At 48.2% G+C, this 25,589-nt stretch overlaps 1 protein-coding gene across 1 annotated transcript in view; it reads left to right on the top strand.

The window, feature by feature from the left end:
• Positions 1 to 25,589, top strand: part of bmper (BMP binding endothelial regulator) — a 41,770-nt gene that overhangs the window by 14,724 nt on the left and 1,457 nt on the right. Inside the window, exons 8-13 of the mRNA XM_067449393.1 lie at positions 4,805 to 5,046; positions 6,207 to 6,311; positions 6,733 to 6,778; positions 7,344 to 7,670; positions 11,953 to 12,289; positions 23,164 to 23,294. Coding sequence (XP_067305494.1) covers positions 4,805 to 5,046; positions 6,207 to 6,311; positions 6,733 to 6,778; positions 7,344 to 7,670; positions 11,953 to 12,289; positions 23,164 to 23,294 — 1,188 coding nt within the window. The remainder of the gene's footprint in view (positions 1 to 4,804; positions 5,047 to 6,206; positions 6,312 to 6,732; positions 6,779 to 7,343; positions 7,671 to 11,952; positions 12,290 to 23,163; positions 23,295 to 25,589) is intronic.

Raw genomic sequence — 25,589 nt, 5'->3', positions numbered from 1 at the left:
AGACGGCTGTGTCTGTAATGGTCAGTGTGTGTTCAGACGGCTGTGGCTGTAATGGTCAGTGTGTGTTCAGACGCCTGTGGCTGTAATGGTCAATGTGTGTTCAGAGGGCTGTGGTTGTAATGGTCAGTGTGTGTCCAGACGGCTGTGGCTGTAATGGTCAGTGTGTGTTCAGTCGGCTGTGGCTGTAATGGTCAGTGTGTGTCCAGACGGTTGTGGCTGTAATGGTCAGTGTGTGTCCAGACGGCTGTGTCTGTAATGGTCAGTGTGTGTCCAGACGCCTGTGGCTGTAATGGTCAGTGTGTGTTCAGAGGGCTGTGGTTGTAATGGTCAGTGTGTGTTCAGAGGGCTGTGTCTGTAATGGTCAGTGTGTGTTCAGAGGGCTGTGGTTGTAATGGTCAGTGTGTGTTCAGAGGGCTGTGTCTGTAATGGTCAGTGTGTGTTCAGAGGGCTGTGTCTGTAATGGTCAGTGTGTGTCCAGACGCCTGTGTCTGTAATGGTCAGTGTGTGTTCAGAGGGCTGTGTCTGTAATGGTCAGTGTGTGTTCAGACGGCTGTGGCTGTAATGGTCAGTGTGTGTTCAGACGGCTGTGTCTGTAATGGTCAGTGTGTGTCCAGACGCCTGTGTCTGTAATGGTCAGTGTGTGTTCAGAGGGCTGTGTCTGTAATGGTCAGTGTGTGTTCAGACGGCTGTGGCTGTAATGGTCAGTGTGTGTTCAGACGGCTGTGTCTGTAATGGTCAGTGTGTGTCCAGACGCCTGTGTCTGTAATGGTCAGTGTGTGTTCAGAGGGCTGTGTCTGTAATGGTCAGTGTGTGTTCAGACGGCTGTGTCTGTAATGGTCAGTGTGTGTTCAGAGGGCTGTGTCTGTAATGGTCAGTGTGTGTTCAGACGGCTGTGGCTGTAATGGTCAGTGTGTGTTCAGAGGGCTGTGGTTGTAATGGTCAGTGTGTGTTCAGAGGGCTGTGGCTGTAATGGTCAGTGTGTGTTCAGAGGGCTGTGTCTGTAATGGTCAGTGTGTGTCCAGACGCCTGTGTCTGTAATGGTCAGTGTGTGTTCAGAGGGCTGTGTCTGTAATGGTCAGTGTGTGTTCAGACGGCTGTGGCTGTAATGGTCAGTGTGTGTTCAGACGGCTGTGTCTGTAATGGTCAGTGTGTGTTCAGACGGCTGTGTCTGTAATGGTCAGTGTGTGTTCAGACGGCTGTGGCTGTAATGGTCAGTGTGTGTTCAGACGCCTGTGGCTGTAATGGTCAATGTGTGTTCAGAGGGCTGTGGTTGTAATGGTCAGTGTGTGTTCAGAGGGCTGTGGCTGTAATGGTCAATGTGTGTTCAGAGGGCTGTGGCTGTAATGGTCAGTGTGTGTTCAGAGGGCTGTGGTTGTAATGGTCAGTGTGTGTTCAGAGGGCTGTGTCTGTAATGGTCAGTGTGTGTTCAGACGGCTGTGGCTGTAATGGTCAGTGTGTGTTCAGACGGCTGTGGCTGTAATGGTCAGTGTGTGTCCAGACGCCTGTGTCTGTAATGGTCAGTGTGTGTTCAGAGGGCTGTGGTTGTAATGGTCAGTGTGTGTTCAGAGGGCTGTGTCTGTAATGGTCAGTGTGTGTTCAGAGGGCTGTGTCTGTAATGGTCAGTGTGTGTTCAGACGGCTGTGGCTGTAATGGTCAGTGTGTGTTCAGAGGGCTGTGTCTGTAATGGTCAGTGTGTGTCCAGACGCCTGTGTCTGTAATGGTCAGTGTGTGTTCAGAGGGCTGTGGTTGTAATGGTCAGTGTGTGTTCAGAGGGCTGTGTCTGTAATGGTCAGTGTGTGTTCAGACGGCTGTGTCTGTAATGGTCAGTGTGTGTTCAGACGGCTGTGGCTGTAATGGTCAGTGTGTGTTCAGACGCCTGTGGCTGTAATGGTCAGTGTGTGTTCAGACGGCTGTGGCTGTAATGGTCAGTGTGTGTTCAGACGGCTGTGGCTGTAATGGTCAGTGTGTGTTCAGACGCCTGTGGTTGTAATGGTCAGTGTGTGTTCAGACGGCTGTGTCTGTAATGGTCAGTGTGTGTCCAGACGGCTGTGGTTGTAATGGTCAGTGTGTGTCCAGACGCCTGTGGCTGTAATGGTCAATGTGTGTTCAGAGGGCTGTGGTTGTAATGGTCAGTGTGTGTTCAGAGGGCTGTGTCTGTAATGGTCAGTGTGTGTTCAGACGGCTGTGGCTGTAATGGTCAGTGTGTGTTCAGAGGGCTGTGTCTGTAATGGTCAGTGTGTGTTCAGACGCCTGTGGCTGTAATGGTCAGTGTGTGTTCAGACGCCTGTGGCTGTAATGGTAAGTGTGTGTTCAGACGGCTGTGGCTGTAATGGTCAGTGTGTGTTCAGACGGCTGTGGCTGTAATGGTCAGTGTGTGTTCAGACGCCTGTGGCTGTAATGGTCAGTGTGTGTTCAGACGGCTGTGGCTGTAATGGTAAGTGTGTGTTCAGACGGCTGTGGCTGTAATGGTAAGTGTGTGTTCAGACGGCTGTGGCTGTAATGGTCAGTGTGTGTTCAGACGGCTGTGGCTGTAATGGTCAGTGTGTGTTCAGACGCCTGTGGCTGTAATGGTCAGTGTGTGTCCAGACGGCTGTGGCTGTAATGGTCAGTGTGTGTTCAGAGGGCTGTGTCTGTAATGGTCAGTGTGTGTTCAGACGGCTGTGGTTGTAATGGTCAGTGTGTGTTCAGACGCCTGTGGCTGTAATGGTCAGTGTGTGTTCAGAGGGCTGTGTCTGTAATGGTCAGTGTGTGTTCAGACGGTTGTGGCTGTAATGGTCAGTGTGTGTTCAGACGGCTGTGGCTGTAATGGTCAGTGTGTGTCCAGACGGCTGTGGTTGTAATGGTCAGTGTGTGTTCAGACGGCTGTGGCTGTAATGGTCAGTGTGTGTCCAGACGGCTGTGTCTGTAATGGTCAGTGTGTGTTCAGTCGGCTGTGGCTGTAATGGTCAGTGTGTGTCCAGACGGCTGTGGCTGTAATGGTCAGTGTGTGTTCAGAGGGCTGTGTCTGTAATGGTCAGTGTGTGTTCAGTCGGCTGTGGCTGTAATGGTCAGTGTGTGTCCAGACGGCTGTGGCTGTAATGGTCAGTGTGTGTTCAGAGGGCTGTGGTTTTAATGGTCAGTGTGTGTTCAGACGGCTGTGGCTGTAATGGTCAGTGTGTGTCCAGACGGCTGTGGCTGTAATGGTCAGTGTGTGTTCAGACGGCTGTGGCTGTAATGGTCAGTGTGTGTCCAGACGGCTGTGGCTGTAATGGTCAGTGTGTGTCCAGACGGCTGTGGCTGTAATGGTCAGTGTGTGTCCAGAGGGCTGTGGTTGTAATGGTCAGTGTGTGTCCAGACGGCTGTGGCTGTAATGGTCAGTGTGTGTCCAGAGGGCTGTGGTTGTAATGGTCAGTGTGTGTCCAGAGGGCTGTGGTTGTAATGGTCAGTGTGTGTCCAGACGGCTGTGGCTGTAATGGTCAGTGTGTGTCCAGAGGGCTGTGTCTGTAATGGTCAGTGTGTGTCCAGACGGCTGTGGCTGTAATGGTCAGTGTGTGTCCAGAGGGCTGTGGTTGTAATGGTCAGTGTGTGTTCAGACGGCTGTGGCTGTAATGGTCAGTGTGTGTCCAGACGGCTGTGGCTGTAATGGTCAGTGTGTGTTCAGTCGCCTGTGTCTGTAATGGTCAGTGTGTGTTCAGTCGGCTGTGTCTGTAATGGTCAGTGTGTGTCCAGACGCCTGTGTCTGTAATGGTCAGTGTGTGTCCAGACGGCTGTGGCTGTAATGGTCAGTGTGTGTCCAGAGGGCTGTGGTTGTAATGGTCAGTGTGTGTTCAGACGGCTGTGGCTGTAATGGTCAGTGTGTGTTCAGAGGGCTGTGGCTGTAATGGTCAGTGTGTGTTCAGACGGCTGTGGCTGTAATGGTCAGTGTGTGTTCAGACGGCTGTGGCTGTAATGGTCAGTGTGTGTCCAGAGGGCTGTGGCTGTAATGGTCAGTGTGTGTTCAGTCGCCTGTGTCTGTAATGGTCAGTGTGTGTTCAGTTGGCTGTGGCTGTAATGGTCAGTGTGTGTTCAGACGCCTGTGGCTGTAATGGTCAGTGTGTGTTCAGACGCCTGTGGCTGTAATGGTCAGTGTGTGTCCAGTCGGCTGTGTCTGTAATGGTCAGTGTGTGTCCAGACGCCTGTGGCTGTAATGTTCAGTGTGTGTCCAGACGCCTGTGGCTGTAATGTTCAGTGTGTGTCCAGACGCCTGTGGCTGTAATGGTCAGTGTGTGTTCAGACGGCTGTGTCTGTAATGGTCAGTGTGTGTTCAGACGGCTGTGTCTGTAATGGTCAGTGTGTGTTCAGACGGCTGTGGCTGTAATGGTCAGTGTGTGTTCAGTTGGCTGTGGCTGTAATGGTCAGTGTGTGTTCAGACGCCTGTGGCTGTAATGGTCAGTGTGTGTTCAGACGCCTGTGGCTGTAATGGTCAGTGTGTGTCCAGTCGGCTGTGTCTGTAATGGTCAGTGTGTGTTCAGTCGGCTGTGGCTGTAATGTTCAGTGTGTGTCCAGACGCCTGTGTCTGTAATGGTCAGTGTGTGTTCAGACGGCTGTGGCTGTAATGGTCAGTGTGTGTTCAGACGGCTGTGGCTGTAATGGTCAGTGTGTGTCCAGACGGCTGTGGCTGTAATGGTCAGTGTGTGTTCAGACGGTTGTGGCTGTAATGGTCAGTGTGTGTTCAGACGGCTGGGGCTGTAATGGTCAGTGTGTGTCCAGACGGCTGTGTCTGTAATGGTCAGTGTGTGTTCAGACGGCTGTGTCTGTAATGGTCAGTGTGTGTGTGTGTGTCCAGGTCAGAGGAGGGTGTTCGACCTGTCTCCGGGCAGCTGTCTCTTCCGCAGCGAGGTGTATGAGAACGGCTCCTCCATCCGCTACGACCCCTGCACCATCTGCTCATGTGTGGACTCTACGGTGGCCTGCAGGAGGACATGCTCCGCCCCGGGCAGCTGCCTCGACTCCTGCTGTGAGGAATGCCAGACGCATCTCAAGATGGAGGACGTGAAGTACTGCAGGGTGAAGAGCAAGATCTACAGGGTGAGCGGCCACATGGGCCAAAACACGCTCTTCTTACTTAGTATTTTTGTCTTGTTTCTAGTCCAAACATCTAAAAACTCTTACATTAAGAAACATTCACTAGACAAGTAAATGTAATTGTCTTGTTTTGGGAAGAAATATCTCAAAATTAAAAGTTTTTGCATAAAATAAGCAAAACAATCTTAAAGTGTTCACCCCAAAATGTAAACTCTGTGATTAATTCCTCCTGTGGTTGGCCAGCCGTCAGACCTCCGCTCATCTTCACACACAGATGAAGATATTAGTGTTGAAATCCGATGGCTCAGAAAGGCCTTCATTGACACCAATGTCATTTCCTCTCTCAAGACCCATAAAGGCACTAAAGACGTCGTTACAAAGCCCATCTCACTACAGCGGCTCTACAATCATTGATGAAGAGGCCAGAATAGAGTTAGTGCGCAAAAACACTAAATAACGACTTATATAGTGATGGCCGATTTCAGAACAAAGCTTCGAACCGTTATGAGTCAGTGAATCGATTCATGATTCGAACCGTTATGAGTCAGTGAATCGATTCATGATTCGGATCGCCAGAGTCACGTGATCCGAATCATGGCCGTCGTTATTTAGTGTTTTCCCGCACTAACTCTATTCTGGCCTCTTCATCAATGATTGTAGAGCCGCTGTAGTGAGATGGGCTTTGTAACGACGTCTTTAGTGCCTTTATGGGTCTTGAGAGAGGAAATGACATTGGTGTCAATGAAGGCCTTTCTGAGCCATCGGATTTCAACACTAATATCTTCATCTGTGTGTGAAGATGAGCGGAGGTCTGACGGCTGACCAACCACAGGAGGAATTAATCACACAATTCACATTTATGGCTGAACTAATGCTTTAAGATTATTTTTCTCACCCGATTGGCAGATTATTTATCTTATTTTAAGCAAAAACTCTCTTCATTTTGAGTTATTTTCCCCAAAACAAGACAATTACTTTTGCTTGTCTAGTAAATACTTCTTGTTTTAAGAGTTTTTAGATGTTTGGACTAGAAACAAGACAAAAATACTGAGTAAGAAGAGCATTTTTTGCAGTGCATCGACTAAAACATGATGATCTGGTTGAGATAGCATGCATATATGAGAGAGAATGAGTGTGTGTGTGTGTGTGTCTTCCACTCGCAGGACGGGGACAGATGGTCGTCAGTGAACTGCTCTCTGTGCACCTGTGTGAAGGGCAAGACTGAGTGTCAGCCCAAGATTTGTGTTCCTATCACCAGCTGTCCCTCGGTAAGTTCTGCTTTACTCATAAAGACACCGACCCATAGTTATCATACAGTGTGCACTGCAAAACAATGCTCTTCTTCCTCAGTCATTGTGTCTTGTTTCCAGTCTAAATATCTAACAATTCTTAAATCAAGATTTACTAGATCAGTAAAACCACATGAGATATTTTTTCTTGTTTTGTTGAAATTAAAATCTAAATGAAGAGAGTTTTTGCTTAAAACAGGCAAAATGATCTGCCAATGGGGTGAGAAAAATAATCTTATTTCTGATTGAAATCTTGTTTCTTGTTTCCGTCCCAATCAGAAATAAGATTATTTTTTACAAACATGACCTCAGAGTGATCAGACTTTCCTTAAAGGGACATTGATATACCCAACCTGTCTCCCTGTGTAAGTCTGTCTCTTTACAATGTTTTGTCTTTCAGAATAAGATACTGAATCGCACCGGCTGCTGTCCTGTTTGCACTGACAGTAAGTACACGTCACACATTCAACAATGTATCTTTCAAGTATAAATTATAAGTGTTTCACTGCAAAAAATGCTCTTCTTACTCAGTATTTTTGTCTTGTTTCTAGTCTAAATATCTAACAAGTCTAAACTTAAGAAACATTTACTAGACAAGCAAAAATTATTGTCTTGTTTTGGGGAAAATAACTCTAAATGAAGAGAGTTTTTGCTTAAAATAAGATAAATAATCTGCCAATGGGGGGAGAAAAATAATCTTGTTTTCTGTTTGAATTAAGATTATTTTTCTCACCCCATTGGCAGATTATTTATCTTATTTTAAGCAAAAACTCTCTTCATTTTGAGTTATTTTTCCCCAAAACACGACAATTACTTTTGCTTGTCCAGTTAATAATTCTTGTTTTAAGAGTTTTTAGATGTTTGGACTCGAAACAAGACAAAAATACTGAGTAAGAAGAGCATTTTTAGCAGTGAATACATTCTGCATACAAATATGCATTGTTTATTTAACATACCAAGTCAATACCTCTCCACCAAACGCCGTCTCCATCGCTGCCTCCATTCCTCCAGAGCCAGGCGTGTGCACCGTGTTTGGAGACCCTCACTATAACACGTTTGACGGACGCACCTTTAACTTCCAGGGCACGTGTAAATATGTGCTCACTAAAGACTGCTCTCCGGCGGCCAGCTTCACAGTGCTGGTGAAGAACGACGCTCGCCGCACGCGCTCCTTCTCATGGACCAAATCAGTGGAGCTGCAGACCTCAGGCCTGAGCATCAGCCTCCACCAACACCTGACGGTCCGGCAAAATGGCTCACGAATCGCTCTTCCCTTCCACAGCACCGGGGTCCATATCGACCTGGACGGGTACCTGCTCAAACTCACCACCATTGCAGGTAAGGCCGGCATCCTCTGAGTTCTCCTCTATATCAGTGTCAGTGTCACTCCTGAAACGCCTCCATTATAGTCTTAGGTTTCTTCAGGAACCAACACGTCACAATATTCCTCATTATAATAATTATTAGGCAGCATAGCGATGTGGGGCCGGGTTGAATTAGTCAGTCGTGTAAACACACAGCAATGGATAATATAGTCTTTAGGCATAATTCATGGACCAGTCTTTTAGTGTCCAAGTCTTAATGCTCAAATCAGATTTTTTGCTCGGATCTGATTTTTTGTTTGGCTGTTCACATTACATTTTAAAATGTGGCCTAAATCTGATTCCAGTGTGAACTGTTTGAGGTTTCAAACTAAACCGCATGTGCAAAAGAACAATATCAACGACATCAGACGCAGCGCGCTGTTGCACTAAAGTTCAGGAGGTTATGGAGGATGTAAGCGTTTTCGCTTTTATTTAAAAATGTTTGTGTAATGGAAGCCATAACATTAATGAGCAGGAGCTGAAGAGGAGAGGAACGAAACGAAAGAGAGCAAAATTGGTTATCTTGGCCTTTTGTCACCTTCCTTTGGCACTGAAGTCCCCATTCTTCCATTTTGTTTTATTTTTTTTTAAAAACGGAGCGGTTACGGTAGGATCCTTCTAGTTTAGCTTGAATTGAAGTATCTCCCCATATCCTAACTAGGTCTAACACCTCACTCTCCCTCCACTGACTCGCTCCATCGCTGTTCTCCATATCTAGGCACGTTTTTAATGTTACTGTCTGTGTCTGTTGTGTCTAGGGCTAACTCGTCGGTGCATGATTGTGACAAATGTCGACATAGACTGACGTAAAGGTCGCACAAATCCGCCTTGGTTGTTCACACTGCGGCTGCATTGAATAAAATCATATCTGGGCTAGTGTTCACACTACCTCTGAAGAAGTCTGACCTGGTCACTTGACCCCAAAAAAGTCAGATTTGGGCCACTTTTGCCTGCAGTGTGAACGGGGACTTATGGCATTGTGCAGTTGAAATATGCTGTACAGTATATATTTCCCAATGCATGTGTGTATGCATGCAGCTAAAGTGGGACATATTTATGAATCCACTCATAATTAGTGCAGACATCATCAGCAGAAATGAGCAAATACTTTACACAATCAGATATAACGTCACTGATGACGTGAAGAAGCTGCCAGCCATCAAAATATAACACATTAAATATGATAGTTTCGAGCGTATGATGGCGAATGAGAACAGTGATGATGATGATGATGATGATGATGATGATGATGATGGGAAAAACATTTGCACAAAATCAACCCTTTGAAGATTGAAAACATAACTAAATGTTTTCTTATTGGTTTGTTATTGTTTTTCATTTTTCAGGAGAGAAAAACTGTTGATTAATATTATTTTCATCTGTCTTTAGTGTGTGATGTTGCTGAGTTCTCCTCTATATCAGTGTCAGTGTTCCTGAGCTCCTGAAACGTCTCCATTATAGTCTTGAGTTTCTTCAGGAACCGACACGTCACAACATTCCTCATTATAATAATTATTGGGCAGCAGCATAATGATGTGGGGCTGGTTGAGTTAGTTCATCGTGTGTTGAAACTGCCGGTTATGGTAAGGGGCGGGGCATTTCCCAAACACCAATCACAACACACTGCTCCAGCCGACCAATCAGAGCACAGTGTGCTTTTCAGAAGGAGGGGCTTCAGGAACTAAACAGAGTTACTGACAGACTGGGAAGAGAGGAGCCGCAACAATGGAGAATAGGAGGAAATAATCAACATTCAAGCGGGAAAACCTGCTCTAGTAGAGCCAGAAACAACAGCAAGGTATAATATAGTTGATGGACAAGTCTCTTATTGCATTGTGCAGTTGAAATATGCTATGCAGTATATATTTCCCAATGCATGTATACTGTATATACATGCAGGGGACATATTTATATATCCAGCTATCAATTTATTACATTCTGGCCAATTGATTTGTGTCAAGTCGGCTAGTGGGATTGCACTGCTGATATAACATATCAACTGACTCTGTAAAAAAATCTGAGTTAGAAAATGATTTTTGCAGTGTAGAATGAAGCAATTGAAGATTAGGAGCCTTGCTGAATGTTGACCCTTTGACGATCAGCAGAACTGTGACTTCACGAACTCTCTCACGCCTGCGTGACATTGATCTGTATGCAGCCTTTGTGCTCGCAGCTCAGATAATCTGTTCCAACCGTACACAGGTCGTACAACAGAGAGAGAGTTTGCCACACCTTTCTTTATCAAAAGAGCTTGTTCTGTCTGTTTAAAGCGATATTTCAATAAAAATGACAGATTCCCACAAGTGCAGTTCAGCTTTAAGCAGCTCTACAGAAGACAACATTTCCAGATAACAGGGAGCTTCTGCTGAAGTTCTTCCAGGAACGTTCAGAGAACACTCAAATTTATCTGGTGTTTAATAATGTTCTCAAACTGTTAGAACAGAAACATTATTTATGGAGTGTTTTCTATGAAATGTTTTAGTTGGACGTTTGTCTAATGTTTTTTATATGCTACTACTTGTTTCAGAAAGTAACATTCACATAATATTTGCAGAATGACACAATGAATTTGTGCATAATGTTAACAATACATTTAAAAAAATGGTACGTTTTGAACGTTCAGAAAACATTCAGATATATGTTTTTACGTTCGTAAAACATTTTTATTTCAGTTCAAAAACAGTGTCACTGTTGTGAAGTTGGTCATAATTCAGCTAAATTCAGTTACATTTTTATTTTCATCTGATCGTGTCAGTGCAGTTAAATGGATAATATTACTGAAGATAAACTGTATTGCCAAAAGTTTTGGCACACCTGCCTCTACACACACCTGAGCTTCCCATTGTTAATCCGTGGGGTTTAATCTGGAGTCTGCCCACCCTCTCTAACAGCTCCAGCTCTTCTGGGAAGGCGTTCCTCAAGGTTTAGGAGTGTGTTTATGGGGATTTTTGCCCATTCTTCTAGAAGCTCATTTGTGAGGTCAGGCACTGATGTTGGACGAGAAGGCCCGGCTCTCAGTCTCCGCTCTAATTCATCCCAAAGCTGTTCTATCGGGTTGAGCTCAGGACTCTGTGCAGGCCAGTCAAGTTCCTCCTCACCAAACTCATAATCTCCCCTCCACCAAACTGTACACTTGGCACAATGCAGTCAGGTGAGTCCTGTTCTCCTGGCCACCGCCAAACCCAGACTCGTCCATGTGATTGTCAGCCTGAAGCGTGATTGGTCGCTCAGAGAACACGTCTCACTGCTCTAGAGTCCAGTGGCGGCTGCTTTACTCCACTGCATCCCACGCTTTGCATTGCTCTTGGTGATGTAAGGCTTGGATGAGCTGCTCGGCCGTGGAAACCCATTCCATGAAGCTCTCTCTGCTGTTCTTGAGCTCATCTGAAGGCCACAGAAGTCTGAAGGTCTGGAGCTGTTGACTCTGCAGAAAGTTGGAGACTTCTGCGCACTGTGACCCTGAGCACGCGTTGACCCCGCTCTGGGATTGAACACTTCGTGGCTGAGTTGCTGTTGTTCCCAATGGCTTCCACTTTGTTATAATCCCACTAACAGTTGAGCGTGGAATATTTAGTTGTGAGGAAATGTCAGGAATGGACTTATTGCACAGGTGTCAGCCTATCACGGCACCACGCCCAGTTTCCTCTAACACCGTTTACCATCATAATCTCCTCCATATCGCTTCGAAATGCAGCATTCTGTGCAGAATTCAAATGGGTCGATATGTTTGTTTTCTGCGCTGCCTCGTGCATATGATCCTCGCTGCGCTCTCGTGTCTGTGGTCTAAATTTTGACCAGAGCCACTGGTGTGTGTGTATGCGTGCTGCTGCGGTGCGTGCGTGAAAAACTTAATTAGCTTCAACTGAAAGCATATTTACACTGAATCCTTTCCTATCACATATATAGTGTGTTATGTGCCTTTCACCATGTAGAAATTAATATATCTGTGAACAACTGACCGATTTCAGCCGCAGCTTCAGCAGTGTAGGGGGCGGGCTTTAGATTTTAGAGAGCATTTTGATTGCACGGAAGATTTGATGAGAAAATGAAGTCTGTGATGATGTCATCAAAATCTGAGATTCGTTTTAGCGGAAGTGAGAGACTGTACATTCTAAATGCACATTTTGTCATAGTTTTGGAACACACCAGCTTATTCATAACTTTAAGGCTAACACTGTCATACTAAAAACCAAAAACTTCAATTTGTTTTCAGTGGGCCTTTAAGTGCCACGTTTCCTCTCGCTCTTCTTCTTCAGGGCTGGAGATCTCGTGGGACGGGGACAGTCTGGTGGAGGTGGTGGCGGCCCCCCATCTGAAGGAGCGCCTCTGCGGGCTGTGTGGGAACTACAATGGGCACAAGCGGGACGATTCTCTTGGAGGAGATGGCCAGTTTAAGTTTGATGTGGATGAATTTGCAGAGTCCTGGCGTGTGGAGGACAACGAGGTGTGTGAGACTCCCAACCGCAGGCCCACGTCCTTCCTCTGTCCCGGCACAGTCAAAGTAAAGCTCCGCGCGCACAGAACGTGCCAAAAGCTCAAGTCCTGGGAGTTTCAGAAGTGCCATTCTGCTGTAGACTTTACCTCCTTCTACAAGTGAGTTCCCATCAAACAGAAATTTTGCAGCATTTCAATCTCTGAACCAAAGATCTTGCTCAGATGTACATTTAAGACGCGTGTCTGATTTGTTACAGCCAACTGCTTTAACGAGCAAAAAAATAAGCAGCCATTTAATGTGTTTGTGCTATTTTATTGTGCTACTGTGAAAAAAACTGGTCCAGAGTTTAGGGAGTGGCTACTGTAGCAGGAGGAGAGTTTGGGGAGTGGCTACTGTAGCAGGAGGAGAGTTTGGGGAGTGGCTACTGTAGCAGGCTGAGAGTTTGGGGAGTGGCTACTGTAGCAGGAGGAGAGTTTGGGGAGTGGCTACTGTAGCAGGAGGAGAGTTTGGGGAGTGGCTACTGTAGCAGGCTGAGAGTTTGGGGCGTGGCTACTGTAGCAGGAGGAGAGTTTGGGGAGTGGCTACTGTAGCAGACTGAGAGTTTGGGGCGTGGCTACTGTAGCAGGAGGAGAGTTTGGGGAGTGGCTACTGTAGCAGACTGAGAGTTTGGGGCGTGGCTACTGTAGCAGGAGGAGAGTTTGGGGCGTGGCTACTGTAGCAAGAGGCGAGATTGGGGAGTGGCTACTGTAGCAGACTGAGAGTTTGGGGCGTGGCTACTGTAGCAGACTGAGAGTTTGGGGAGTGGCTACTGTAGCAGGAGGAGAGTTTGGGGCGTGGCTACTGTAGCAGGAGGAGAGTTTGGGGAGTGGCTACTGTAGCAGACTGAGAGTTTGGGGCGTGGCTACTGTAGCAGGAGGAGAGTTTGGGGAGTGGCTACTGTAGCAGACTGAGAGTTTGGGGCGTGGCTACTGTAGCAGGAGGAGAGTTTGGGGAGTGGCTACTGTAGCAGACTGAGAGTTTGGGGCGTGGCTACTGTAGCAGGAGGAGAGTTTGGGGAGTGGCTACTGTAGCAGACTGAGAGTTTGGGGCGTGGCTACTGTAGCAGGAGGAGAGTTTGGGGCGTGGCTACTGTAGCAAGAGGCGAGTTTGGGGAGTGGCTACTGTAGCAGACTGAGAGTTTGGGGCGTGGCTACTGTAGCAGGAGGAGAGTTTGGGGAGTGGCTACTGTAGCAGGCTGAGAGTTTGGGGCGTGGCTACTGTAGCAGGAGGAGAGTTTGGGGAGTGGCTACTGTAGCAGACTGAGAGTTTGGGGCGTGGCTACTGTAGCAGGAGGAGAGTTTGGGGAGTGGCTACTGTAGCAGACTGAGAGTTTGGGGCGTGGCTACTGTAGCAGGAGGAGAGTTTGGGGCGTGGCTACTGTAGCAAGAGGCGAGATTGGGGAGTGGCTACTGTAGCAGACTGAGAGTTTGGGGCGTGGCTACTGTAGCAGACTGAGAGTTTGGGGAGTGGCTACTGTAGCAGGAGGAGAGTTTGGGGCGTGGCTACTGTAGCAGGAGGAGAGTTTGGGGAGTGGCTACTGTAGCAGACTGAGAGTTTGGGGCGTGGCTACTGTAGCAGGAGGAGAGTTTGGGGAGTGGCTACTGTAGCAGGAGGAGAGTTTGGGGAGTGGCTACTGTAGCAGACTGAGAGTTTGGGGCGTGGCTACTGTAGCAGGAGGAGAGTTTGGGGAGTGGCTACTGTAGCAGGAGGAGAGTTTGGGGAGTGGCTACTGTAGCAGGAGGAGAGTTTGGGGAGTGGCTACTGTAGCAGACTGAGAGTTTGGGGCGTGGCTACTGTAGCAGGAGGAGAGTTTGGGGCGTGGCTACTGTAGCAGGAGGAGAGTTTGGGGAGTGGCTACTGTAGCAGACTGAGAGTTTGGGGCGTGGCTACTGTAGCAGGAGGAGAGTTTGGGGAGTGGCTACTGTAGCAGACTGAGAGTTTGGGGCGTGGCTACTGTAGCAGGAGGAGAGTTTGGGGAGTGGCTACTGTAGCAGACTGAGAGTTTGGGGCGTGGCTACTGTAGCAGGAGGAGAGTTTGGGGCGTGGCTACTGTAGCAAGAGGCGGGTTTGGGGAGTGGCTACTGTAGCAGACTGAGAGTTTGGGGCGTGGCTACTGTAGCAGGAGGAGAGTTTGGGGAGTGGCTACTGTAGCAGGCTGAGAGTTTGGGGCGTGGCTACTGAAGCAGGAGGAGAGTTTGGGGAGTGGCTACTGTAGCAGACTGAGAGTTTGGGGCGTGGCTACTGTAGCAGGAGGAGAGTTTGGGGAGTGGCTACTGTAGCAGGAGGAGAGTTTGGGGAGTGGCTACTGTAGCAGGCTGAGAGTTTGGGGAGTGGCTACTGTAGCAGGAGGAGAGTTTGGGGAGTGGCTACTGTAGCAGGAGGAGAGTTTGGGGAGTGGCTACTGTAGCAGGCTGAGAGTTTGGGGCGTGGCTACTGTAGCAGGAGGAGAGTTTGGGGAGTGGCTACTGTAGCAGACTGAGAGTTTGGGGCGTGGCTACTGTAGCAGGAGGAGAGTTTGGGGAGTGGCTACTGTAGCAGACTGAGAGTTTGGGGCGTGGCTACTGTAGCAGGAGGAGAGTTTGGGGCGTGGCTACTGTAGCAAGAGGCGAGATTGGGGAGTGGCTACTGTAGCAGACTGAGAGTTTGGGGCGTGGCTACTGTAGCAGACTGAGAGTTTGGGGAGTGGCTACTGTAGCAGGAGGAGAGTTTGGGGCGTGGCTACTGTAGCAGGAGGAGAGTTTGGGGAGTGGCTACTGTAGCAGACTGAGAGTTTGGGGCGTGGCTACTGTAGCAGGAGGAGAGTTTGGGGAGTGGCTACTGTAGCAGACTGAGAGTTTGGGGCGTGGCTACTGTAGCAGGAGGAGAGTTTGGGGAGTGGCTACTGTAGCAGACTGAGAGTTTGGGGCGTGGCTACTGTAGCAGGAGGAGAGTTTGGGGAGTGGCTACTGTAGCAGACTGAGAGTTTGGGGCGTGGCTACTGTAGCAGGAGGAGAGTTTGGGGCGTGGCTACTGTAGCAAGAGGCGAGTTTGGGGAGTGGCTACTGTAGCAGACTGAGAGTTTGGGGCGTGGCTACTGTAGCAGGAGGAGAGTTTGGGGAGTGGCTACTGTAGCAGGAGGAGAGTTTGGGGCGTGGCTACTGTAGCAGGAGGAGAGTTTGGGGAGTGGCTACTGTAGCAGACTGAGAGTTTGGGGCGTGGCTACTGTAGCAGGAGGAGAGTTTGGGGAGTGGCTACTGTAGCAGACTGAGAGTTTGGGGCGTGGCTACTGTAGCAGGAGGAGAGTTTGGGGAGTGGCTACTGTAGCAGACTGAGAGTTTGGGGCGTGGCTACTGTAGCAGGAGGAGAGTTTGGGGAGTGGCTACTGTAGCAGACTGAGAGTTTGGGGCGTGGCTACTGTAGCAGGAGGAGAGTTTGGGGCGTGGCTACTGTAGCAAGAGGCGGGTTTGGGGAGTGGCTACTGTAGCAGACTGAGAGTTTGGGGCGTGGCTACTGTAGCAGGAGGAGAGTTTGGGGAGTGGCTACTGTAGCAGGCTGAGAGTTTGGGGCGTGGCTACTGAAGCAGGAGGAGAGTTTGGGGAGTGGCTACTGTAGCAGACTGAGAGTTTGGGGCGTGGCTACTGTAGCAGGAGGAGAGTTTGGGGAGTGGCTACTGTAGCAGACTGAGAGTTTGGGGCGTGGCTACTGTAGCAGGAGGAGAGTTTGGGGCGTGGCTACTGTAGCAAGAGGCGAGATTGGGGAGTGGCTACTGTAGCAGACTGAGAGTTTGGGGCGTGGCTACTGTAGCAGACTGAGAGTTTGGGGAGTGGCTACTGTAGCAGGAGGAGAGTTTGGGGCGTGGCTACTGTAGCAGGAGGAGAGTTTGGGGAGTGGCTACTGTAGCAGACTGAGAGTTTGGGGCGTGGCTACTGTAGCAGGAGGAGAGTTTGGGGAGTGGCTACTGTAGCAGACTGAGAGTTTGGGGCGTGGCTACTGTAGCAGGAGGAGAGTTTGGGGAGTGGCTACTGTAGCAGACTGAGAGTTTGGGGCGTGGCTACTGTAGCAGGAGGAGAGTTTGGGGAGTGGCTACTGTAGCAGACTGAGAGTTTGGGGCGTGGCTACTGTAGCAGGAGGAGAGTTTGGGGCGTGGCTACTGTAGCAAGAGGCGATTTTGGGGAGTGGCTACTGTAGCAGACTGAGAGTTTGGGGCGTGGCTACTGTAGCAGGAGGAGAGTTTGGGGAGTGGCTACTGTATCAGGCTGAGAGTTTGGGGAGTGGCTACTGTAGCAGACTGAGAGTTTGGGGAGTGGCTACTGTAGCAGACTGAGAGTTTGGGGAGTGGGTACTGTAGCAGGAGGAGAGTTTGGGGAGTGGCTACTGTAGCAGACTGAGAGTTTGGGGAGTGGCTACTGTAGCAGACTGAGAGTTTGGGGAGTGGCTACTGTAGCAGGCTGAGAGTTTGGGGATTGGCTACTGTAGCAGGCTGAGAGTTTGGGGAGTGGCTACTGTAGCAGACTGAGAGTTTGGGGAGTGGCTACTGTAGCAGACTGAGAGTTTGGGGAGTGGCTACTGTAGCAGGCTGAGAGTTTGGAGAGTGGCTACCGTAGCAGACTGAGAGTTTAGGGAGTGGCTACTGTAGCAGACTGAGAGTTTGGGGAGTGGCTACTGTAGCAGACTGAGAGTTTGGGGCGTGGCTACTGTAGCAGGAGGAGAGCTTGGGGCGTGGCTACTGTGGCAGACTGAGAGTTTGGGGAGTGGCTACTGTAGCAGGAGGAGAGTTTGGGGAGTGGCTACTGTAGCAGACTGAGAGTTTGGGGAGTGGCTACTGTAGCAGACTGAGAGTTTGGGGCGTGGCTACTGTAGCAGACTGCGAGTTTGGGGAGTGGCTACTGTAGCAGGAGGAGAGTTTGGGGAGTGGCTACTGTAGCAGACTGAGAGTTTGGGGAGTGGCTACTGTAGCAGACTGAGAGTTTGGGGAGTGGCTACTGTTGCAGGCTGAGAGTTTGGGGAGTGGCTACTGTAGCAGGCTGAGAGTTTGGGGAGTGGCTACTGTAGCAGGCTGAGAGTTTGGGGAGTGGCTACTGTAGCAGACTGAGAGTTTGGGGTGTGGCTACTGTAGCAGACTGAGAGTTTAGGGAGTGGCTACTGTAGCAGACTGAGAGTTTGGGGAGTGGCTACTGTAGCAGACTGAGAGTTTGGGGCGTGGCTACTGTAGCAGACTGCGCGTTTGGGGAGTGGCTACTGTAGTAGACTGAGAGTTTGGGGTGTGGCTACTGTAGCAGACTGAGAGTTTGGGGAGTGGCTACTGTAGCAGACTGAGAGTTTGGGGAGTGGCTACTGTAGCAGACTGAGAGTTTGGGGTGTGGCTACTGTAGCAGACTGAGAGTTTAGGGAGTCGCTACTGTAGCAGACTGAGAGTTTGGGGAGTGGCTATTGTAGGAGACAGAGTTTGGGGAGTGGCTACTGTAGCAGACTGAGAGTTTGGGGCGTGGCTTATAGCAGACTGAGAGTTTGGGGAATGGCTACTGTAGCAGACTGAGAGTTTGGGGAGTGGCTACTGTAGCAGGAGGAGAGTTTGGGGAGTGGCTACTGTAGCAGACTGAGAGTTTGGGGCGTGGCTTATAGCAGACTGAGAGTTTGGGGAGTGGCTACTGTAGCAGACTGAGAGTTTGGGTAGTGGCTACTGTAGCAGGAGGAGAGTTTGGGGAGTGGCTACTGTAGCAGACTGAGAGTTTGGGGCGTGGCTACTGTAGCAGACTGCGAGTTTGGGGAGTGGCTACTGTAGCAGACTGCGAGTTTGGGGAGTGGCTACTGTAGCAGACTGAGAGTTTGGGGAGTGGCTACTGTAGCAGACTGAGAGTTTGGGGACTGGCTACTGTAGCAGACTGAGAGTTTGGGGAGTGGCTACTGTAGCAGGAGGAGAGTTTGGGGAGTGGCTACTGTAGCAGACTGCGAGTTTGGGGAGTGGCTACTGTAGCAGACTGAGAGTTTGGGGAGTGGCTACTGTAGCAGACTGAGAGTTTAGGGAGTGGCTACTGTAGCAGGAGGAGAGTTTGGGGAGTGGCTACTGTAGCAGACAGAGTTTAGGGAGTGGCTACTGTAGCAGGAGGAGAGTTTGGGGACTGGCTACTGTAGCAGACTGAGAGTTTAGGGAGTGGCTACTGTAGCAGGAGGAGAGTTTGGGGAGTGGCTACTGTAGCAGACTGAGAGTTTGGGGAGTGGCTACTGTAGCAGACTGAGAGTTTGGGGAGTGGCTACTGTAGCAGACTGAGAGTTTGGGGAGTGGCTACTGTAGCAGACTGAGAGTTTGGGGAGTGGCTACTGTAGCAGACTGAGAGTTTGGGGCGTGGCTACTGTAGCAGACTGAGAGTTTGGGGAGTGGCTACTGTGGCAGACTGAGAGTTTGGGGAGTGGCTACTGTAGCAGACTGAGAGTTTGGGGAGTGGCTACTGTAGCAGACTGAGAGTTTGGGGAGTGGCTACTGTAGCAGGCTGAGAGTTTGGGGAGTAGCTACTGTAGCAGACTGAGAGTTTGGGGAGTGGCTACTGTAGCAGACTGAGAGTTTGGGGAGTGGCTACTGTAGCAGGCTGAGAGTTTGGGGATTGGCTACTGTAGCAGGCTGAGAGTTTGGGGAGTGGCTACTGTAGCAGACTGAGAGTTTGGGGAGTGGCTACTGTAGCAGACTGAGAGTTTGGGGAGTGGCTACTGTAGCAGGCTGAGAGTTTGGAGAGTGGCTACCGTAGCAGACTGAGAGTTTAGGGAGTGGCTACTGTAGCAGACTGAGAGTTTGGGGAGTGGCTACTGTAGCAGACTGAGAGTTTGGGGCGTGGCTACTGTAGCAGGAGGAGAGCTTGGGGCGTGGCTACTGTGGCAGACTGAGAGTTTGGGGAGTGGCTACTGTAGCAGGAGGAGAGTTTGGGGAGTGGCTACTGTAGCAGACTGAGAGTTTGGGGAGTGGCTACTGTAGCAGACTGAGAGTTTGGGGCGTGGCTACTGTAGCAGACTGCGAGTTTGGGGAGTGGCTACTGTAGCAGGAGGAGAGTTTGGGGAGTGGCTACTGTAGCAGACTGAGAGTTTGGGGAGTGGCTACTGTAGCAGACTGAGAGTTTGGGGAGTGGCTACTGTTGCAGGCTGAGAGTTTGGGGAGTGGCTACTGTAGCAGGCTGAGAGTTTGGGGAGTGGCTACTGTAGCAGGCTGAGAGTTTGGGGAGTGGCTACTGTAGCAGACTGAGAGTTTGGGGTGTGGCTACTGTAGCAGACTGAGAGTTTAGGGAGTGGCTACTGTAGCAGACTGAGAGTTTGGGGAGTGGCTACTGTAGCAGACTGAGAGTTTGGGGCGTGGCTACTGTAGCAGACTGCGCGTTTGGGGAGTGGCTACTGTAGTAGACTGAGAGTTTGGGGTGTGGCTACTGTAGCAGACTGAGAGTTTGGGGAGTGGCTACTGTAGCAGACTGAGAGTTTGGGGAGTGGCTACTGTAGCAGACTGAGAGTTTGGGGTGTGGCTACTGTAGCAGACTGAGAGTTTAGGGAGTCGCTACTGTAGCAGACTGAGAGTTTGGGGAGTGGCTATTGTAGGAGACAGAGTTTGGGGAGTGGCTACTGTAGCAGACTGAGAGTTTGGGGCGTGGCTTATAGCAGACTGAGAGTTTGGGGAATGGCTACTGTAGCAGACTGAGAGTTTGGGGAGTGGCTACTGTAGCAGGAGGAGAGTTTGGGGAGTGGCTACTGTAGCAGACTGAGAGTTTGGGGCGTGGCTTATAGCAGACTGAGAGTTTGGGGAGTGGCTACTGTAGCAGACTGAGAGTTTGGGTAGTGGCTACTGTAGCAGGAGGAGAGTTTGGGGAGTGGCTACTGTAGCAGACTGAGAGTTTGGGGCGTGGCTACTGTAGCAGACTGCGAGTTTGGGGAGTGGCTACTGTAGCAGACTGCGAGTTTGGGGAGTGGCTACTGTAGCAGACTGAGAGTTTGGGGAGTGGCTACTGTAGCAGACTGAGAGTTTGGGGACTGGCTACTGTAGCAGACTGAGAGTTTGGGGAGTGGCTACTGTAGCAGGAGGAGAGTTTGGGGAGTGGCTACTGTAGCAGACTGCGAGTTTGGGGAGTGGCTACTGTAGCAGACTGAGAGTTTGGGGAGTGGCTACTGTAGCAGACTGAGAGTTTAGGGAGTGGCTACTGTAGCAGGAGGAGAGTTTGGGGAGTGGCTACTGTAGCAGACAGAGTTTAGGGAGTGGCTACTGTAGCAGGAGGAGAGTTTGGGGACTGGCTACTGTAGCAGACTGAGAGTTTAGGGAGTGGCTACTGTAGCAGGAGGAGAGTTTGGGGAGTGGCTACTGTAGCAGACTGAGAGTTTGGGGAGTGGCTACTGTAGCAGACTGAGAGTTTGGGGAGTGGCTACTGTAGCAGACTGAGAGTTTGGGGAGTGGCTACTGTAGCAGACTGAGAGTTTGGGGAGTGGCTACTGTAGCAGACTGAGAGTTTGGGGCGTGGCTACTGTAGCAGACTGAGAGTTTGGGGAGTGGCTACTGTGGCAGACTGAGAGTTTGGGGAGTGGCTACTGTAGCAGACTGAGAGTTTGGGGAGTGGCTACTGTAGCAGACTGAGAGTTTGGGGAGTGGCTACTGTAGCAGGCTGAGAGTTTGGGGAGTGGCTACTGTAGCAGGCTGAGAGTTTGGGGAGTGGCTACTGTAGCAGACTGCGCGTTTGGGGAGTGGCTACTGTAGCAGACTGAGAGTTTGGGGCGTGGCTACTGTAGCAGACTGAGAGTTTGGGGATTGGCTACTGTAGCAGACTGAGAGTTTGGGGAGTGGCTACTGTAGCAGGCTGAGAGTTTGGGGAGTGGCTACTGTAGCAGGCTGAGAGTTTGGGGAGTGGCTACTGTAGCAGACTGAGAGTTTGGGGAGTGGCTACTGTAGCAGGCTGAGAGTTTGGGGAGTAGCTACTGTAGCAGACTGAGAGTTTGGGGAGTGGCTACTGTAGCAGGCAAAGTCAGACGGTGTTTAGTCCTTGTGGGATCATCATTGACGTACTAAATGGGAAAAGACGTTCTGCCTCGTTACAGAAGTTCAACCCAATATTCACTGTATTTAGATGCTCAAAAGATTAAACAGGTTACAAACAAAGCAAAGCATATGGGACATTGTGTTGTTCCGCACTACAACAGTTGTGGCACATCTATAAATGTGACTTGTGCAGATGCAGTGGATGGGTTTATTACAAGCAAGTGTTTGTTACTCAGTTACTTACTCATGACACATCTCTAAGGGATTACTTTTAGCTGTGTTGCTATGTTATGAATGTGGTCTACTTTAACCTGTTGAGACATGCCTTCACAAGCACCTGTAAGAGCTGTGTTTGAGATGTTTGAGTTAGGAGAGGTGCGAGCACAAAAGGGTCGTTTGCTAAATATGATGTGTTTATAATTCTGTTAGGTGCCACTAGTGTCGCAGAAACTGAACTATAAAGAGCAACAGTAGAAAATACGAGGCCTCTCTTTTCCTTTGAATTGTTAATGGACATGTTCAGAAAAACTGTCTGAAGTAGTGCTGGGCGGTATGACCAAAAAATGTATATCACGTTATTTTTCTAAATGATATTGGTTTCGTGGTATATGAGTTTTTTTTTTTTTGCTATGCATGACCAGGTGTTAACAAAATGTTCTCCTGATTGAGAGAGGAAATACTGCTGTAGATTGAAATGCACTATTTTACTGTCACAAGTGAATGTTGTAGAAAAATTCAACAGTAGAGTTTGCAAAACCCCACAAAATAATGCTGTGGGGAGACAACCAATAAAACAGGCCTGCAACAAACTCATTACAGATGCATTAAAATATGACCACGGAGCGAAAAAAAGGGCACCCTAAGCATTTAAAAAATCGAACCCTATATAATAACAAACTGCCAAAACGAGGGAGAAACATGGAAGAACATTTAAAAGGTCTAGGACATTTTAAGTACATTTAAAGGGTTACTTCACCGCTTTTTCATATTAAACTCTGTTATTCCCTTAACTAAGCCGAATTCACACACACCTCTCTCGTCTCAGTGTGTGCTCTTAATCTCTCTGACGTGCGGTGATGATCTGATAGCATTTAGCTTAGCCCACTAAGCCCAGTTCATTCACTATGGTACCAAACAGAGATCAAGTTAGAAGCCACCAAACTCCTCCACGTGTTCCTCTATTTAAATACAGTTACACCAATAGCTGAACGATCAAGTATGGTAAAATAAAACGTGGAGCTTTTCTAAGCGGATTAAAAGGGAGAACTATAATCCTTCAAGTGAACTATTAGGCCCCGTCCACATGAAGCCAGAGCTTTCCCAATCCGATCTTTTTTTCCCCTCGTTTCAAGAAATATCTTGAATACGAGATTACCGAAACGACTAAAAACGATGTAGTTTGCATGCCAGGCCAGTGTGTGGCGCTGCAATTCTGCCACAGAAATACACTAAAAACGGAGAAGAAGAGTTGTGGCAAGAAGGGGTGTTCAATGTGTTCAATCCTCAAATAAAGATTCAAACGGTAATGAATCAGCGAATTGATTCATGATTCGGATCGCCAATGTCTCGTGATTTCAGCAGTTTGAGACACGATCCGAATCATGAATCGATTCACTGATTCATAACCGTTTGAATCTTTATTTGAGGATTGAACACAAACCCAGAAGAGAAGCCAATGCTGAATAAAGTCGTAGTTTTTGTTATTTTTGGACCCAAATGTATTTTGGATGCTTCAAGAGACTCTAATTAACCCACTGATGCCTCATATGGACTACTGTGATGATGTTTTTATTCCCTTTCTGGACATGGACAGTATAGTGTGCATACACTTGCATACGCTCTCGGACTAAATATAAAATATCTTAAACTGTGTGTGAAGATGAGCGGAGGTCTTACGGGTGTGGAGCGACATTAGGGAGACGAGTTAATGACAGAAGTTTATTTCTGGCTGAACTAACCCTTTAAGCAGTAATTCTGAGGAAGTCGTTGAGAGTAACCACTGTCTCCGTCTCTCTTCAGGTCGTGTGTCACAGATATGTGTGAGTGTCCGGTGCATAAGAACTGTTACTGTGAGTCGTTCATCGCCTACAGTCGAGCGTGTGAGAGAGATGACGTCCGCGTGCACTGGAGACCGGAGCCAGCCTGCGTCAGTAAGTCACATTTATCCACAGAAGCTACACACACACAAAAAATTCATGGTTTGGTGTCTTTTAACACTGTGAAGCTGCTTTGAAACAATCGTCGTTGTAAAAGCACGATATAAATAAAGTTGATTGATTAAATTCACGACCCTTCATAAATCATTCTAATATGCTGATTTAAGGCCCTTTCACACTGGAGGCGATTTTGACGTGCGAATAATTTGCGCTATGGTTTTGATCAGCTGTGTGTGTAATGAGCGCTTCCACACCGAACGAGAATGTGCTGCGGCGAAAAAACTACTTTTTTTTTTGCTCTAGCGGCGACAGAAACTACTTCAACCAATCACATACAAGGAAACAAAGGTGACGAAATGTCCAGTTGATGTCACAAGCTATTCAATCAACATTAAAGGGGTGTTTGCTGTGATTTGACTTGTTTAACTTTAGTTAGTGTGTAATGTCGCTGCTTGAGCATTAACAGTATCTGCAAAGTTACAGCGCTGAAAGTTCAATGCAAACGGAGATATTGTCTTTTAAAGTTACGGCAGTTTATTGCCTACAAAAATGGCCGGTTTGGACTACAATGAGCTTCTTCCTGGGTTGGTGACATCATAAACCCTCGCTAGTCTCCGCAGATGTGACTTCTGCCCGTAATGGGAAGGGGCGTGGCCTTAACCTGTGCTTCAGCCAATAAAAATACAGGAAACTACATTTGGCCATCTGACCAATCTAAGACCATTGCGTTTTTCAGAGGGAGGGGCTTCATAGAAGCAGGAAGCAAACGAGCCGTTCAAAGCACAGACAGCGGTGTGGAATAAAGGGAGGATAGAAGAAAAATACAGCGACAAAAAAGAACGAAAGAAGTATTAAAATGTGTTATACTGCACCCCATAAACACAGCCAAGCCTAGAGAAAAACACAGAACCACCGCTTTAACCTTTTTTACAGTCTGTGACAATAACCTCTGCCAGGTGTGGCGTTTCTCATGAGATTACAGCTGTCGGTCTAGTTAAAGCGGTGCACCTGCAGCTGAGTTTACAGACAGCAATAACAGCCTTTTATACATCGGTGATTGTGTCCGTAATTATGGAAAGTGAACGTGTTGCCATCAGTTCGTCTGTGGCACTGAAATGTTTGCTTTGTGACTGAACTGGAAACATCTGCTCCGGATCGGTTGGTTCCTGAAGTGTGTGTTAGTCTCGTCAGATGCGCCGCTGTCTCTGCTCCTCAAATTGTCCCACTGTCAGAAAAAAGGTACTTTGGGGTGGTACACCTAAGGTACAAAACCGAAAAGGTACTACTATGTACCTTTAAGATACTAATATGCACTGTTAAAGTACTAATATGTACCATTTACGGGTGAGTAAGGTACAAAGACGTACCTTTTCCCTTTTGTACCTTAGGTACCGCCCCAGTGACAGCGCTGAACCTTTTTTTCTGAGAGTGCACAGACTATGGAAAGTACACTGCAAAAAATGCTCTTCTTACTCAGTATTTTTGTCTTGTTTCTAGTCAAAATATCTAAAAATTCTTACATTCAGAAACATTTACTAGACAAGTAAACGTAATTGTCTTATTTTGGGGAAATAACTCAAAATGAAGAGAGTTTTTGCTTAAAATAAGATAAATAATCTGCCAATGGGGTGAGAAAAATAATCTTAATTCAAACAGAAAACAAGATTATTTTTCTCACCCCATTGGCAGATTATTTATCTTATTTTAAGCAAAAACTCTCTTCATTTTGAGTTATTTTCCCCAAAACAAGACAATTACTTTTACTTGTGTAGTAAATGTTTCTTAATGTAACACATTTGATTTAAGCACGTCAGACTTTATCTGGATGTTTTCTCTCAGCACTTTTAATGATAAAGGCGTTAAACGTTACTCAGTCGGCCTATATGTGACGTCAGCCGCACGCGCCAGCAGCCGCGCAGAGAAAACTAAACCTAAGATGGCGGATGACAGAGGAGAAGCCGACGAGCGGGAAATGATCAGGCCAGCATTGCGGTCCAGTGTGAGAAAACACTTTGGCTTTAGTAAAGATGGAGATGTTCTAAAGAAGTCTCTCGCTGTTTGTAGTAGCAGCAGGTTCAGCCGCTGCTCAGTCACCCTGAAGAGATGTTAGTCGCACTTTATTTGTGATATTAATATTGTAATATTTTAATGTTGATAAACAAGCAGAAGGAGCAGTAGTAGTGTGCTGGGGTCACTTACTGTACTTTTATTGAGAATGACAGCAGAAGAGGTTAACTTCCTGTTAATTCAGCCTAAACTGTTGGTTGCACTTTATTCAAATAAAATGTG

This window comes from Pseudorasbora parva, chromosome 7 (assembly GCF_024679245.1).
Source record: "Pseudorasbora parva isolate DD20220531a chromosome 7, ASM2467924v1, whole genome shotgun sequence".
NCBI classification, from domain to species: domain Eukaryota; kingdom Metazoa; phylum Chordata; class Actinopteri; order Cypriniformes; family Gobionidae; genus Pseudorasbora; species Pseudorasbora parva.
The sequence above is the reverse complement of the archived record's forward strand: the minus strand, read 5'-3'. Positions and strand labels throughout refer to the sequence as shown.